Here is a 16156-nt window from a genome sequence, read left to right on the forward strand (position 1 = left end):
ACAAACAGAATTCCTTGCCAGTAGAGGACAACACCGCGCACAGCTCAGCCTTGAAAAGAAAGTCTGGACTTCAGGCATATCCAGCTACGTGGATCAACAAGCCAACCCCTTCAGATCCAGCAGCTTTGGTTTAATGGACGGAAACTTTGGCCTATTGTTCAAACAAACATACATGCCAGCAACAAACAGGTAAGACTGGATTTTTTAAAAATAAAGTGAAGTGTGATATGTGCATAAAGTCAGTGCCTTGATCCTTAAAAGCATCTCTATAAGCAACTTTACCTTAAAATGGGCAGTGCTTAAGTTACAAAAGATTCAGACCTTCAAGGCTGATTATTTTGTTTATGATGGTTGAAGAAACGGCTCTGCTTCAGGCATTCAAAAGATGAATCAGGTTTAGTAGTAGATTTATTAATTTGCTGTGATTTACAATGAGGTGATCATGTCTGAACCAAGGAGACATCAAAAACAGGTTTAGCCAGGAGGTTTATGGCTTCCAAGTCAAATTCATAGACCAGTGTCAGTCGTTTGGACAACTGAAGATTAGCAGACAAAAGATAAGCAGAGGCCAGGTGCTGCACTGATGTTTTGGAGACAGTATTCCGAAGTGTCTTCTCTTACAGCAATTTCCTTTTCTCAAACTCCTGCAAATAGCACACAAACATTACCAGTGGGGAAAAAAGAAAATGCTTCTATTACGATTTTATTTTAAATTACTTTGTATTTATCTTAGCAAATCTAATTTTTGGAATTAAAAGCTGGAATTAAAAATGAAAATATAAAATCCATAATGTGTGCAAGTTAGAGGAAAGGAGGATAAATAACATTAACAAACTGGCTATGAAAAACTAGTGGTGCTAGACTGCAGTCAGTGCACTACACTCAGATTGCAATGCTGTCAAGGAACCATTTGCACCCATGCATAGCATAACAGGCTTGAAAAGCACTAATTCTGCATAAGAACTGCAGTAGAATCCTTACGGTAAAGAACTCAAGCCAGGGAAGCAATGACGTAAAGATTTTTCAATTTTAGTAAAGGAAGAAACACAACAGAAGGGAAGACTCTCACAGTAGCCTGTGAAGATGCTATACTATATGGTCACCACAGGAAAACAAAAAAAAAAACCCCACCCTCGCACAGCTGAATTGCACATTTTCTCTAGCTATGAATCAATTCATTTTTTTAGACAAGAATTAAGAAAAATGCAAATAATCCTATTCCATACAGAAGTTTTTCAGCTGTATGCATTCAGCCATAATTCTGAATTAGTACTTAAAATAGATAGACCTATATGCCAAGGCTTGCCTTCCTCAAATACCCTACTTTCAAGTAATGTTTTCATATTTTAAATTAATCCAGGTTCTTTGCATACAGAAAACACAATTCTACAAGTTGCTACACTTGAAAGCAAAATGTAATCTCTTCTCTATTTTGCTATGTTTACTCTTCTATAAAGGCAACATTACATAAAACTACGTGCGCATATTATCTAAGTAATAACTGCAGCTTGTTCAGTCAATAGAGTTCTTATGTTTAACCGAGTTCAGAGCAACAGAATATTTGGGTAAGAGATGTACTCCCAACTCTCATTGCCTCAAAAGTAGCTTCTCACTCTGGATGAGTATGTATAACAATTTCCAAGCAACGAACCTTGTATATGGTGCTACCTAGCTGAGCAGGAGACATGCTGACAACAACACCAGCGCTCTGAAGAGCTGCTATCTTCTCTTTAGCTCCACCCTTTCCCCCAGCAATGATTGCTCCAGCATGTCCCATCCGCCTGCCTGGAGGAGCAGTCAGACCAGCTATGAATGACACTACTGGCTTGGCATTTGGACCCTGTGAAGAAAGAAAAGATACTGTTTTACATGGGGGAGAGCGAGACAAAAAGTAATTCCAGATGGCAGGTTTTTTTTTTTAAATATCAACTAGCCAGGCAAAGATATTAAGCAGCTAGAAACCTCAGATGACATGGAACCAAGAGCCTGTAGAGTGTGGAAGTTTCTCTTCTGATAAGCATCATAAACTAGAAGCAATCAGAAACTTTAAAATATCTCTCTCTCTATAGAGCCACGTATATTACAAAAACCAGAATGTTCACTACAAATATCATTACAGGACTAAAAATCTAAAGTTGACACTGCTCTCCAGTTAGATTTAATCTGGATAAAGCTTCTAATATCAACTGTTTTATTAAAGTATGATTGTTTGGGTTTTTTTATAAATAAAGATTGAACTGAGTTTTCTTTGACATGGCAAAAGAACATGGTTAACTACCAAGGTGTCTGGAAGCAAGCTGTTTAAGACTTACAGCATTATTTTCTTTCAAGAATGCTGCTGCATCTTCTTCAGCATTTCCTCCAATTTCCCCAATCAATATGATCCCCTCAGTATGAGGGTCCTTCAGGAAGACATCAAGGCAGTCAATAAAATTAGTTCCATTGAAGGGATCACCTCCAATCCCTGAAAAAAAAAAATTAAAACCACAAAAAAAGGCTTACTCAAGATGATGATATTGCATTTACAATAAAACTTGCAAAGTAAATTTCAGCATGAAGAGTATTCCCAAAGGCTCGTAAGAGGGGCAGCTCTGAAGGCTCTTCCCAAGTGAGAGTGCCAAATTCCTGCTCCAAATATCTCCCCCACAATTTACAGAAAGCTTTGATACTTGAATAATCACCTTTCAAACCATACACAAAATATTATGCCTTATACAGAGGCTCTGTATAAGACACAGCAGGACCAAGATCCCAGCTCTAGAATTTTGCTGTAAGAAAACTGAATTTACTTAACGTACCCAACTAAATGCCTAACAATGCCCTATCCCTTTATAATATTAAATTTCTTGGGAAAATCTGTTTCCAGACTGACATCATATTTGCTGACCTGACAGTTCTGCATTCAAAGCTGGTTTTTAGGCTTTTTTTAATCTGATGTGGAAATGATAATAGAGAAGTGTTACACTCTTCACAGCACATGGGGATCTCATTTCTCAACATAATTGCCATTCAGCAATTTCTATGCTTGCAAAAAGAAATTACTTTGGATTTCTTCTTGTAAAGAAAAAGCACATTAGTATAGGTGCAATAGGCTGTTTCTGAGGAAACCTACCAACGCAGAAAGACTGCCCCAATCCAACTTGCGTTGTCTGATGAACAGCTTCATATGTCAGGGTTCCAGATCTTGACACAATACCTTCAGGAAAGACAAGGAGATAAACTTAACACTAACATAGCTAAGCACATGACTAGAGGCAACTGTTCTTATATTCATGAAAATCACCTTAATAAACTGAACATAAGATGCCAGGATTTCCAGCTCTCCTTGCCAAAATATAAGAACTCTATGTAAGATTCTATCTGTACCAGTTCTTGGTTGAAATTTTTTGACACTTAATTGTCAACAGACTAAACCTGCCCAGAAAGTCAGTAATATTGGCTGAGACAGCATTCCTCATGCTACAGCTTTACCAGGAAAGAAAACTGGAAACAAAATAGAAGAATATACTTCTTGTCTTGCATGCGAGTAGCTGATACAGTGAACTTGAAACAGAGTTCCAGCTCGACAGTTAACAAAAGAATTCTGTATTAATGACATCTCCAGTATGGCCAGGCACACAAGAGAACCTCCAGAACAGAAATACACTACCCAAATGCCAGTTATCACTATTAAGGTATTTGTTGCTGCAGCTCATTGCTCTACAATACATTCAGCATTTACATTACAATATTACAAAAGATCACAATCCTAGTTTTAAATTTAGGATGGAAAGTAATATGGAGCGTAGACCAGGGGCAAAATATTCGCATGGGGTTTTTGTTCGTTTTTTCCTAATCAAGATTTCTGTTAATAATACAAAAGGGAAGTTTTCCAGGAAAAACAGACATCATCTTCCATCTACTTCAAGACTTCTGACAAAGAATATAGTAAGTATATTGCATGAACAGAGGAAAAAAATACACCACTAGACTTAAAACTTTAGTTTTTTCAACCGTTTATACTGTTGGACAGCAGATACCTACTAGCAAAGGTTTTTCTTACTACATTTGCAAAGGACTTCCTGTTTACTATTAGATCAGATTGCCTCAAAGAAGCTACAAATAAAGGTCCAAAGACCGTGGCTATTTTTATAGCTTGCATCCCAAGATTATCAAATGATTCTTGGATGCCTCACAGCAATAGAAAGCTGGGGAGCATATCACCAAAGGTCATATTGTTAGACAAAGCTGGGAGGATGGCAAAGTTTCATTTTTACTCCCTGATCCTTGGATCACCATTGAAAATGTTTCCAGCAACAGTGGGGCGACTGAATTCAGGATATAAAATATTCTTTTGCACTTCATGTGCCTTGCATTCAGATTGTAGCATCTTGTGACTACAAGACATTTCTTGTATACATTCAGAAAATCTTAACAGACCCTTTAGTTCAGAGGGGAGCTCAGGGCAATGTCGGTTGATGCTATCCTTTACAGTCATAGAGCAATGGCTTGAAAAAAACTACAAAGGGTATAATTGCAGACATGAGATTTTTCAATTCCAGGTTTATAGGTACTTCTGAAAGCTAGAGGTGTGACACGAGTGTTAACGCATCCTCCAGCATTCACTAGGTAAAGCTTATTCTGAAGTCAGAAGTGGTTAAGTAGCAGAGAGAGTTTCTTGTGTTAGAAAGACTGCACTGAGTCCATGTAGCTCAAGAGCAATGAACAGGTTTTCCCCACAGTAAACACACATTTTTTCTTGAAAAAAATGGCAATGTTGCAAAGGGTACTGTGCTCAAGTTAAATTGGTTACTCTGCTGACAGATAACAGCAGCATATGCTGTCTACAACAATGTTTCTGAAGCTCTATTTAAGTAGAAATGGATACTTTGGAAGAATTTTCTTTATAGCTCCTGAACAGCATTTTATAAATAATCAAGTTGTTATTTCTATAGTTTAGAACAAGGAACCAACAGAAGTCAGGACAAGAGACTTGCATGCAACAGGGTCTGTAACTAGCATATGATCATGAACAAGTCACTGCCTTTCTGACCGTAATTCCGCTTTCCGAGAAGCGGGTATATTTGTTACTTCCACTCGTGATGGTATAGTTGTCTAAATTATCATGTTATGAACTTGCCTGTAATCTCTTCTCTTTGCTATAATACTGAGCTCACTATAGCTGTAGGATCCTAGTCCTCAGGAGCCAAGCTGTTGGAAGGAATAGTGTTGGAGAGCTTAGTGCTCTCAAATTTCAAGATAAATGGATGCATCCTCAAAGGAGAGTGTTAAGGAAACTAAGTCAATCACATTACCTAAGGAAACTTTTCCAATTGCTTTGCCTCCACCATCAGCACTCAGTGCCTGCTATGGTAAACTGACTGACTTTGGCCTTCAGGATTGATAATGGCAAAGTTCATTTACAAACTCAAGGAGAGACAAGCTGTTACACAGCTTGTCAACTGTCTTCAGGGGAGGATGCGACTAGCCTCATGAGTAAGAGCACTAAAGCACCAAACTTTAGTTTTAGATGATGCATAAATATTCAAAAACTCACCAATTCTTCCCTTCTTGTGAATGTGACCAGGCATGATACCAATTTTACATTCTCCAGGCTAAGGAAAGAGTGGGAGAAGTCAGATGGAACATTCAAACCATCACTAAGAATGGTTCAGCCTTGCAGCAAATCCAGAAGTCACTTACATTGATGACACCAGGGCAGTTCGGGCCCACTAGTCGAGTCTTATCCTGCCGAAGCAGTCTGTGTTTAACCCGAACCATATCCTGCTGGGGAATACCTTCAGTAATGCATACAACTAAGGGCATTTCTGCATCGATTGCTTCATTGATGGCGGCAGCAGCAAACGGAGGAGGTACATATATAACAGTGGCAGAAGCACCAGTTTGTTCTTTGGCCTACAGTGGACATAACAAAAAAGATAGCAAGCATTTAGTGGGTCTGAAGAGAACATTTGACAGCTAGTCTTTTAAAATACGTCCATTCACAGACATAAATTAAGTAAATGGATATGTATTAATTTAGTATAACCAAAGCAAATATTAAATTCACTGAAGATGGGACACATACAGCACAACTAGGGAACTAAGAACTAACCACTGTCTGGAAAGGATCTGCCCCATGAACACCATCATAAATACCCTTAGATAATAGTTTACTAAAAATTCATCATACACACCAGAATCAATCAGAAAACAGTTGCATGCATAAAGAAAGTGTATCCAGACTCTGTGAACTTCACAGCGGAAGTCAAACTCATGCCTGACCACACTGAATGCTCCCTCTTTTACAAGGCTTCTATTTCACTCCTTGCACAGTGACATCCACAGCTCAAACGTTTGTCTTTTCAGAGTGAGCAATGAAATAAGGAGCCCTTCAGCAGCATTAAATTGTCTGCCCTCCAGTCATTGCTGCAAATTACCTCCTTCACAGAATTAAACACAGGCAGACCCAGATGAGTTTTTCCCCCTTTCCCTGGAGAAATTCCTCCAACTAGATTGGTGCCATAGTCCAACGCCTGCTGGCTGTGAAAGGTGCCCTATGAGAAAGAAAATAAGTAAAGTTAAAAGGCATGTAATAGCAAATAAAATGAAACAAAAAAGTCAATGTTATCTATAATTCTGAAGGCAATTTATGGCACTTAAGTTTACAATGAGAAGGGAACTTTGCACTACAGATAGACAATCAGCTATTTTGAAGAGTGCATCAACATGTTTTAAATGGATGCAGAACATGCTATGCTGCTTCTTTTAAATCAGAGCACTGTGGTTGCATGCTAAAGGATATTTTATTGTGTGTTGCTAATACACCTGCAGACATAGCAGTCACATTTTATTTTCCACATCAAGTCTGGCAGATGACAAACACTATAATGAAATAGAAGAAATCAGCATTCTCGCCCATAACTAGCTGATAGTTTTAGCAAAAGCAGACTTCTCCCCTTGCAAACGTGTAAAAAAGTGAATGTGAGAAAATTATTAAATATCCTGAAATAAAAACAGAAATTTAATTCATCGGCATTAACATTCAAAGGCATTTATGAAAGAGGCACTTCCAAAATGGTAAGGCTTCTGTAGTTTTTTGCAAATTTCCCTTTACAAAGAAACCCCTTCAGTTGTAGACAATAAAAAGGTTTAAGACCAAAATCAACAACAAAAATCAAGAGTAATAAAATAGAGATGACTCAAAAATCAAGTTTTAAGCTTGTGCACAAGTGGAAAAAAAATTATCTAGTCTATTGAATTTAAGAAAAAAAAAGTCTATTTGGACCAAAGAAAGGAAACCACAGTGCTGAAGGGACCGTCCTCATCATGAAGTCCAGCTTCCTATTAACACAGGCAAAGCCAGTATATAATCCATTTTATAGGTTATTATGGTTTTTTGGCCAACTAACTTTCTGAACTGAAAGGGTGATAGAAGAAATAGTTCATATACATACCTGTTTGCCTGTAAAACCCTGACAGATAACCTTTGTATTTTTGTTAATATACAGATTTTTCCTTGATGCCGAGTAGGAGCAGTGTCGTACTCCATTCTGTTGCACTAGAGAAAAAAAAGAAAAGAGAGGACAAAACATTAATCCACTGCTTTGTTAGACTAAGTCAAAAAATGTCCTATCAAATAAGTGCATATATATCAATGCTTATATCAAAAGATTAATTGATCCAGTAGCCCGTGTTTTCAAAAAGCAGCTCTGAAAGTTGCAAGTATTTAGGACTTGTTATTCTAAGATATAAAACACCTGTAGTTTACTCTACCTATCATTGAGATTACTCAGCTTGCTAGGAATCAGGCTAGGTATTTCTCATGTTGGGTACTTAATATCAGAACTCCAGTCACGACAAACAACAGATGGAAACATCATCTTAACCACTGTTTTCATTTGCAAATGAACAGGTTTCTGTCCTCTAAGAAATTCTGCAAATTGACAAAGCAGAACTAAAATCCCAATATCCCAGAGGCTGTTACAATGTAGGTACTATGTTATACCTTCTGTGAACATAGCACAGTCCATACTAGACAATGAGAGATACTGCAGAGGTCAAGGGTCCCTCAGCCCAGTGAAACCTCATGCCAAGCAAGACATACAGCAAGAGACCTTTTTCCAACAGACACCTAGCTACAGGAGCCTAGGCATCACTGCTTGAAATGCACTTGGGCTCGTGAGGAAATACAATTCTCCAGATAATCCACTAGAAACAGTTTCAATTTAGTTCTCACAACTCTGGTCCTGAAAAAAGAAAACAACACAACACAACTACAGAAAAACAGCACAGTGCATGGTGGTATCAAAAAGACAAGGAGAATGACTGCCTCTCTGCTGAAGGGAAAGATATGTCGACACCAAATGATTAAAAAAGAAATGCACAGAATGTTACCATGCAAGAAAGCCTGAGATGAGGAGGAAAAACAGGCTTTCTGGTATAAAGAGGATGCATGCATTGCCTATATTCATTGCCATAAGTTTTTTCAAATACCAGAGTTTTGAGGGGATCAGAACCAATTTACCCCCTGCAAGTGTTTTAGATAAAAAACGTATTTTGTGCTTACAGCGAACATAGGAGTGTACAATCCTAATACAGAAACTGATACCACTAGGTTACTATATACCTCTTTAGCGCTTTTAAAACTTTACCACTTAAGATTTGAGGAAGTAAAAAGTGAAGTTGGAATAAAAATAAAAGATTCTGAATCATGGTCCCTGGACTGTTCCAAATACTTGCTCAGGCATGCCTGAACAATGCAGGCATTTTTTTTTTCTTTTTCTATTTTTAGAAAAGAAGCAAAAGCTATTAAGTGGAAAAAAGGAAAAAAGTATTCTTCAATATAAACTGCTAATGCACAGAATTTATTGAGATGCATTATTAACATCTTGTAATAACACAATTTCTATGGGGTAGTAAAAAAAATACAGAAAATTTAAGACATTTCTATCACAGAGCTACATAGGACTCTTCCACAAGTACTTTTGCCAACTAAATTTTAGTGATACGCTGCTTTTATGCTTTACTTCTACTCCAAAAAAAGTGAGAAGAAAAATAAAACCATGCCAGAAGAAGCCTACAGACATCAGTGTTATTGCCAAATCTAAGGTCCTTACTCTGTTGTTAAAAAGTGCTGACAGAAACACAGGACTTCAACTCCAAGAACCTCCTGCCGTTCTCTAAGGAGCTGTGGCAGCACCTCATCTTCAGACCAACATAAAGTAAAATTCTGCTAGACTTTAAAGAGAAATGTACAGACTAACATGCAGTAAACTTGTAAGAAAAGTGGTAAAAGTGCATGTCAGCTTACTGACCTGCAGGGTTTTAACCGAAATCACATCTTTATCCACAAATACTGTTACAGAACTTGTTACACCAAGAGAAAATACAAAGCAGCAATGGACAAAATATGTCTGAAGCTAAGATTTAATGAATAGGGTTTTGAGGCTGTCCGTGCAAGGGTTGAGAAAAGTCTTGCTGTTCAGTGCCACAGCTACAGAAGACAGCACAGCACGGTCTTCGTGCTTGGCCAACGGCTTCCTAGGCAAGGCTGCAACACGCTGCAGGCTGCATCTGCGCTACAACACCAAGTCACTCAAAGGCACAACTGAGAAACAGCAGCCTGCCTCCAGCGAAGGAGAGACAAAGTAAGCAAAGAAACAGCTGGCCTGCCGGGTAGGAGAGCAGGGCATCAGTCTACCCCATCCCAGCCATTCAAGCAATCCCTCATGGGCACGGGATGTGACTGGGTGAAACCCAACCCTGAGAAAAGCAGAGGACGATCCCCCTGTGAAGAAGCTGTTACAGTCATGACCTACCACCACCAATGCCTTGCGGAGAACAGTCTGGGCTTCCAGAAGTATGAGAGTACATGTTTTGAAAGCCCTCGGGTGGGCCTGCAAGGGTGAAGAATAAACAGGCAACACAAAACTAATACAAATCTAAGTTTTACACGTATTGTCTGTGTTACAACACTGACAAATCCACCTGCAAAATAAGAAAGGACTGCTTGCACACAGCATGCACTCAGTAATTTCAGTATTTAAAAAAAAAAAACCACAAAAAACCAAACATTTGACAAATAGTCACTTCTTTCTCTATACTATAAAAGCAATTCTACAGTTCCAGTTCAGCTGTCCATTCCATATCTATTTTCAGATATTTATAACCTGGCACAAGAATGTTTTTGAAAGCTTAAGTTTGTCAATTTTCAGTTTTGAGAAGTTTATATAGGTATGTTTTTCAAGGATAAGAAGCTTCTGAGCATTTTCCACGCTATCAAATTACACACAAAAAAAAATTACTTTTATGCACTGCTAACTACAAACCAACTTAATTCCAAGCTTTGTATAGATTTACTCTTGAAAACTGTGCTTCTTACATGACTGAAGAGCCCTGTTTCAGAGAAAATACAGCTGGTCCAAAAAAGCCTGGCCATAGGCTTGAGCCATTTGCTGTCTTCGGAGAGAGGCAGCTTAGCATGGGCACATGTCTGAGAAATGACAAATTTTGGAAAAAAATGTAAAAAAAAATTTAAAAAAAATCACAGTGCACTTTCTGAGCAGGATGAGTATGACTTTTGGTGGGTTTTTAAACTGACATGATGCAGGTCTGTATTTCTCCCCATGGTCTTGTCTGCAGCAGTAAAGTTCACCCCCGGTTATCAGCACAGTGGGAGCAGCTGAGGCATCAGTCAAGATGAGGTTCTGCTCTACATGGTACAAACAGTAAGTCCTGGGTGCAAACAGCTGGCAATTTAAATAGTTAAGACAGATGTAAGATGAGAAGGAAACAGGTGGAAAATCAAAATGGCACGCCTAAGTTCACAGCAGGTAAGAGTCAGAAATAGAATCCAAGTCTCAATTTCCACCCAGGACCTTCATTCACTAGGTTGTACTGCTTCACAACTTCCAATGCCCATTCAGGCAACTGCTTTTACTAGAACAAATTAGGGTGCCCGAGTGTAAATGTATGTTCCTTCAAGAAGACAGGACCAAAAAAAAAAAATTATTTGCTCTTCTGGTTACCAGGATTCAGCCATGAACCAGTAAAAGCCAAATTCATTGGTGGTACTATCTTAATGCACATGTCTGAATTACAGGCCAAGTTACAAAGATGCAGGCTCCAGATGAAGTCCTAGAACATAAAGACAAGTCTTCTCAAATCCAAGTCTTACCAAAAGCACACTGAACTGCTGTATTTGGTATAATCAGAGGTGTAACATAACATTACTGTGTCCAACAAAGACCCATAATAGATCTTTTGAAAAGAGTATTAAAACTAAAATAAGAAACTGGATAATCTTTCCCAGGCAATCCCTTTCACTTCTGCCCCATCCCTGTCCTGTTTTGCATAGTTTGTAGTTTATAAAAAAGAAGTTATGCAAATAACAAGATGCATTTATTTTGGCTTTCCAGTACTTTAGCTTCTACATAGCTAAAGAAACGTACTGTGGCAAGAAGCTATTTTAGTCCACTGTAGAGGACAACCAAGTAGTTATGAAAAGTACTCAAATCCCAAAACCTTGCTGTTGCAGGATACATTTGAAAAGGAAGATCTAAATTTAGCAGAGGGGTATAAGCCTGTATATAAAATATCAGTTGTTTTACAGTAAAGAAACTTTACCAGAAACCAAGAGAGAGAATTACCTCTAACACACACGCTGCTGGTAGTCACTCTGGCATTTCCAGGGAACAAGGCCCCCAGCCGAGCCCAGAACTCACTGTAGTCCAAGTAACAGCAAAACCCAGCTACATTCACTTCTTAAAAGAAAACTCACGATTTGTAGCCTTGAGCAGGACTTTAATCTCACTTGTGTATTACAACTAAAAAGCTGTTCTAGAAAAATACACTATTACTTATCACGAAGTCCAAACATGAATTTACATGTTAAAAAGAAAACGTACCCATTTGCAAGGGATTTTAAAGCACATATCAAACGTAAATAGTGTTTATACTGAGCTTTCAGGCACTCATTGAGCAGCAACACTTCCCAGGTACATATCTCTCAAAATTATACAACCCAAGCGACATTTGCCCAGCTTATTTGTGGTGTGCAAGCCAGCTGACAGCACAGATACCAAGGGCTAAATATCTTCCTCACTCAAACTCTAAAAAGCTGAAAACTTGTTTTTTTCAGGACTTCTTGTAAGATTCCCCAGAGCTACAGACAGGAATCCAAGTCAGCATGCCTCCCTCTTGCCCACATTTATCCCAGGCGAAAAGAAAAAAAAGTTTGGAAACTGAGGTAGCATCTGAGGGTGCTCACAAAATAAGCACAATACAAAAGCATGGCAAAACAGCAGAGATTCCTTTCTAGAAGGGCCTGAACAGATACCCACACTGCCAGAACACTGAAAAGTAATAAGTGAAATTCTTCCTCTATTACTCCATGAAATAGCCAGAGAACTTGGAGATGAAGGAAGATACTCCTTTTCCTTTCTATTACCTATATAAGGAAAGAAGAAAGCCTAAGAAATCTTATGGGCTTTAATATAAATAGGGAAAATTGAGGTCGGTGCAGGGGAAACTCAGGGAAGGACTGAGGTACAAAGAACGCTAATCAAAGTGCTAAAAAGTGGGGTTTTTCATTCATCTCCCTCTTATTTTCCATCAGTTACAGACCTTCAGTTGGTTTCTGAGAAATCCTTTCAATATTCTGTACATGTTTAATTTGCATTTTCATGACCATCTCCTTTCTCCTTCCTCTGCCTACAAATGCATGGCCTGAAGAGGACAGAACAGAAACAGTTCTGGACAGCTTCTTACATTACAGAAAAGTATAGACATTAAAAAAAAGTTTGGCAAAGACCAAAGTGCTGCAGAAAATTTCAGAGTTTACTGACTAGAAGCTTGATATTAACAAGAATATTCCACACACAGTTTCCCACCCCAGTCCTTTATTAGGTTTTAGTCTTCATTATCAGGCCATATGTATATATTCACACACACAATTATATTTGGATAATTCTCCCCCTTCCCCAAACCCATCTACAGAATTCAGCCTTGAGATATCAGTTGCATTATCAAATGATGATTCTTATTGACAAAGAAGTTTTCATGCTATTGAGGGACTGCCCAAAATATCTTACTCCTGGTTTTAAAGAGGATTATGCGCTCAGAGAAGGATTTCTAGGTGTTGCTTCCCAGTCTCTCTTCTCTCACCCTTCCCTTGCCAAATTTCTGTTAATTATGGAAAACCCAATTTATGAACATGGCATAGGAGTTGAAGAATTAAGTAAATTAATCAGTCTGTAAAGGACAGATGCAATGGCTACACTACACTGACCACATTAATCAAAACTAGGACAAATGGGCAAATGACATTCAGAAACATTTCAGTCCTTTCAACACACCTCTCTTTCCTAATCAAAAATCCCCGCTCATCACGACAGACATTTCTGGCTACGTGGGGTCACGGGAGATATGGTGGCATTTGAAAGAAAAGCTTTCTCCCAAATTTATGAAGCTGAAACAGAGTGAAGCATCTCAGTGAAACTGCAGGCCCTTGAGGAAACAAGCACGTCTTTCTCAGCACAAATCAACTACTTCTTGTAAGGCAACAAACTGTTTTTCCCCATGTATACTCCACTAAGAACGTGTGCAGCTAAAGGTTGGGGAGCTTTCCTCCCCCCCCGCACTATTCACATAAAAAACAACTAACAAATTCTTCAATTTAGATCGTTATTTCTGCAGCAATTCTTTGCCAGAGTTATTCACATCATTCACTGTAATCTTTTTATCTAAGAGCTCTACAAAGCCTTCCAACATGCCCAGAACATAAGATCCCTAATCCTGACTCCCCAATCACAGTTAAGGTGCCTACAGAGACCCTCTTCAAAATGTGGTATATCCGGCAAAGGTCTTTCTTGACTCTGTCCATATACAAACAGTGCTTTGAGCTGACCTTTGAGCAAGCGATTACTATTCATTGACATATTTCACACTATGTTTTCACAACTTCCTGAACTGAACCTTACAGATACACGCCCTGCATGTTTGCTTCAGCAATGCACCAACAAAAATAGATATTGCATCTCTTTTGCAACAGAACACACCAGAAACTCATGATTTTAAATCACCAAGAGAAGCAGATGTTAATTATTTGTTACTGAAACTGTATGTACAAAGTCCGAATTTAAGGTTTCAGCAGTCTTTTAACATTTTGTAGAGTACCAAACTAAACAAAGAAATGTTTCAAATGAAGGACTATTTCATCTTTCAGGAGTTTCTTTAAAAGAATTCATGAACCATTGCAAACAGAACATTTCCTGAGCCACTTCTTCCCCTCCACCCCTCAAAATCATCTTAAGCACTCTTCCCTAAACCTCTTAATGCTATTTGTAAAGGGAACAATGTGGGGTTTTAACACATAAAACTGCACCCAAGAGTACCTTTGCTGGGAGTATAAATTAAGCTAAATTGGAGGTGCTATTCCCCTCCACCAGAACCAATTCTCATCGGACTCAGTGGAGCCAACTGAAAGAGCTGAACTGGCACAAATTAACAGTACAGTAAGAAAATACAGTTTTCTGTTCCTGCTCATGGAGGACAAGAGGTAGGAATGGCTGGACACCTGAGAGGATGGTAGGTGTGCCACAGGAACAACTCAGACCAGCGTAAAATGTTGTGGGATCGTGTTACTAGACCCTGACCTGCAAGTTACCACCAGACTGAGACAAAAAAACTTCGCGTGCAGTGAAATCAGATAGGTTTAAGTTTGTCCATTTGTTCTCAGCTGCAAGAACCAAGATTAATGCACCAATTCCTCAGTTTAGATTCCAAGAAATGGCTCTTACGCCTAGGCATACCCATACTGTTTCAGTAGAGGGTGCAGCATTAATTGCACAAAAAAAAGCATACTGAAAAGACAAAAAAAAAAAAAACACTTTATTTTTTATTGTGATCTTCAGAAGAACACATATAAAAACTTCCAAGCTGAAGTAATAGTCTCAGACTGCTTGTGTTCTCCATAATTAAAGGCTAATATTCTTATTCTTGACAGCAAAACCAACTTTACCAACTTGTGTTGAAATCATAGGATAATGTAGGGACCTCAAGAGGTCTCTAGTCCAAACCACCACTCGAAGTGACTAGATCCAACTCTATCAGCTTCCTTTAGGCTTTGTCGAGTTTTCAGTATTTCCAGGGATATAATGGCAAGAACAACTTTTCTGGGTCCCCATACCTGCGGCTGACCACCCTCAATGCGGAAACTCTTCCTAACTTTTAAAAATAGTTTTCCTTGCTGCCAGGCATGCCCCGTGCCCTATCCTGCCGTGCACCTCCGAGAAGGGCCTGCCTCCGTCTTCCCTCCCCCTAACGCTCTGGAAGAGGAGCTGCCGGCACTGGACAACAGCACTCTGGAAGGCTTTGGGCCTTCCGCTGAGGCTGAGGAGACCCAGCTCCGCCAGCAGACCGAGGCCTGGGAGAGGGGTTTGCTCGCCGCACCCCCGCGCCCAGAGACCTGGCGATACCCCGGAGGATAGGCGGGACTCTTCCCCGGGTGACCTTGCCCCGCTGCAGGCCCAGCCCCTTCCCCTGCCGTGGCGGGCGGACGCGGCCGAGCCCCGGCGGCGGCAGCAGCGGCCCCCCCCGCCTCAGGCCCCGCGGCCTACTGCGGAGGGGCGCCGCGGGCGGCGAGGGGGAAGCAGGCCGCGGCGGAGAGCGGTTGCCAGGCAGCGGGGAGGGCCCCGCAGCACCCGCGGCCCGGCGCGGGAGGGTGCCGGCGGCTCGGTACTCACGGCGGAGGAAGCGGCCCAGGAGGCGGGCGGCGGCGCGGCTGCAGTGAGACATCGTCCCCTTCGCCAATGACACCGGCCCGGCGGATCGCGGCGAGCGGGCGGGCGGCCCTGCGCGGCGCCTGAGTACTGCCCACGCCGGCGCGGCGCCGGGCAGCCCCGCGCGCGGATTGGCTCAGCCCGGAGGGCCCCCCCAGTGGCGACAGCCAATCAAAGACGGAGAGAGTTCCGCGGGGCATTGTGGGTGTGGTAGTCCGCGGCGGCCTGGGGGGGAGGCGGGGGACAGGGCCGCGCTGTGGCAGAGCTGCTGCCACCATCGCAGCGCGGGAGGAAGGTGACAGCCAGCCCTGATAGCTCCTGACTGGTGCTAAATCCAGGCCAAAACCAGTTTTTGATGGGTGCCTGCTGTGGCTGCCCGTTAAAAGCCACCGTGG

At 40.6% G+C, this 16156-nt stretch overlaps 1 protein-coding gene across 1 annotated transcript; it reads right to left on the minus strand.

The window, feature by feature from the left end:
- Positions 1-390: 390 nt before the first annotated feature.
- On the minus strand, positions 391-15814 carry SUCLG1 (succinate-CoA ligase GDP/ADP-forming subunit alpha). The gene is made up of 9 exons (XM_059817584.1): positions 15726-15814; positions 7437-7540; positions 6420-6536; positions 5683-5895; positions 5537-5594; positions 3113-3196; positions 2313-2464; positions 1652-1840; positions 391-644 (listed from the first exon to the last, which is right to left on the minus strand). Exons 1-9 carry the CDS (start codon positions 15775-15777, stop codon positions 618-620), a joined length of 996 nt encoding a protein of 331 aa, XP_059673567.1. The 5' UTR covers positions 15778-15814; the 3' UTR covers positions 391-617.
- Between the last annotated feature and the right edge of the window lie 342 nt (positions 15815-16156).

Source organism: Gavia stellata, chromosome 5, assembly GCF_030936135.1.
Source record: "Gavia stellata isolate bGavSte3 chromosome 5, bGavSte3.hap2, whole genome shotgun sequence".
NCBI classification, from domain to species: Eukaryota; Metazoa; Chordata; class Aves; order Gaviiformes; family Gaviidae; genus Gavia; species Gavia stellata.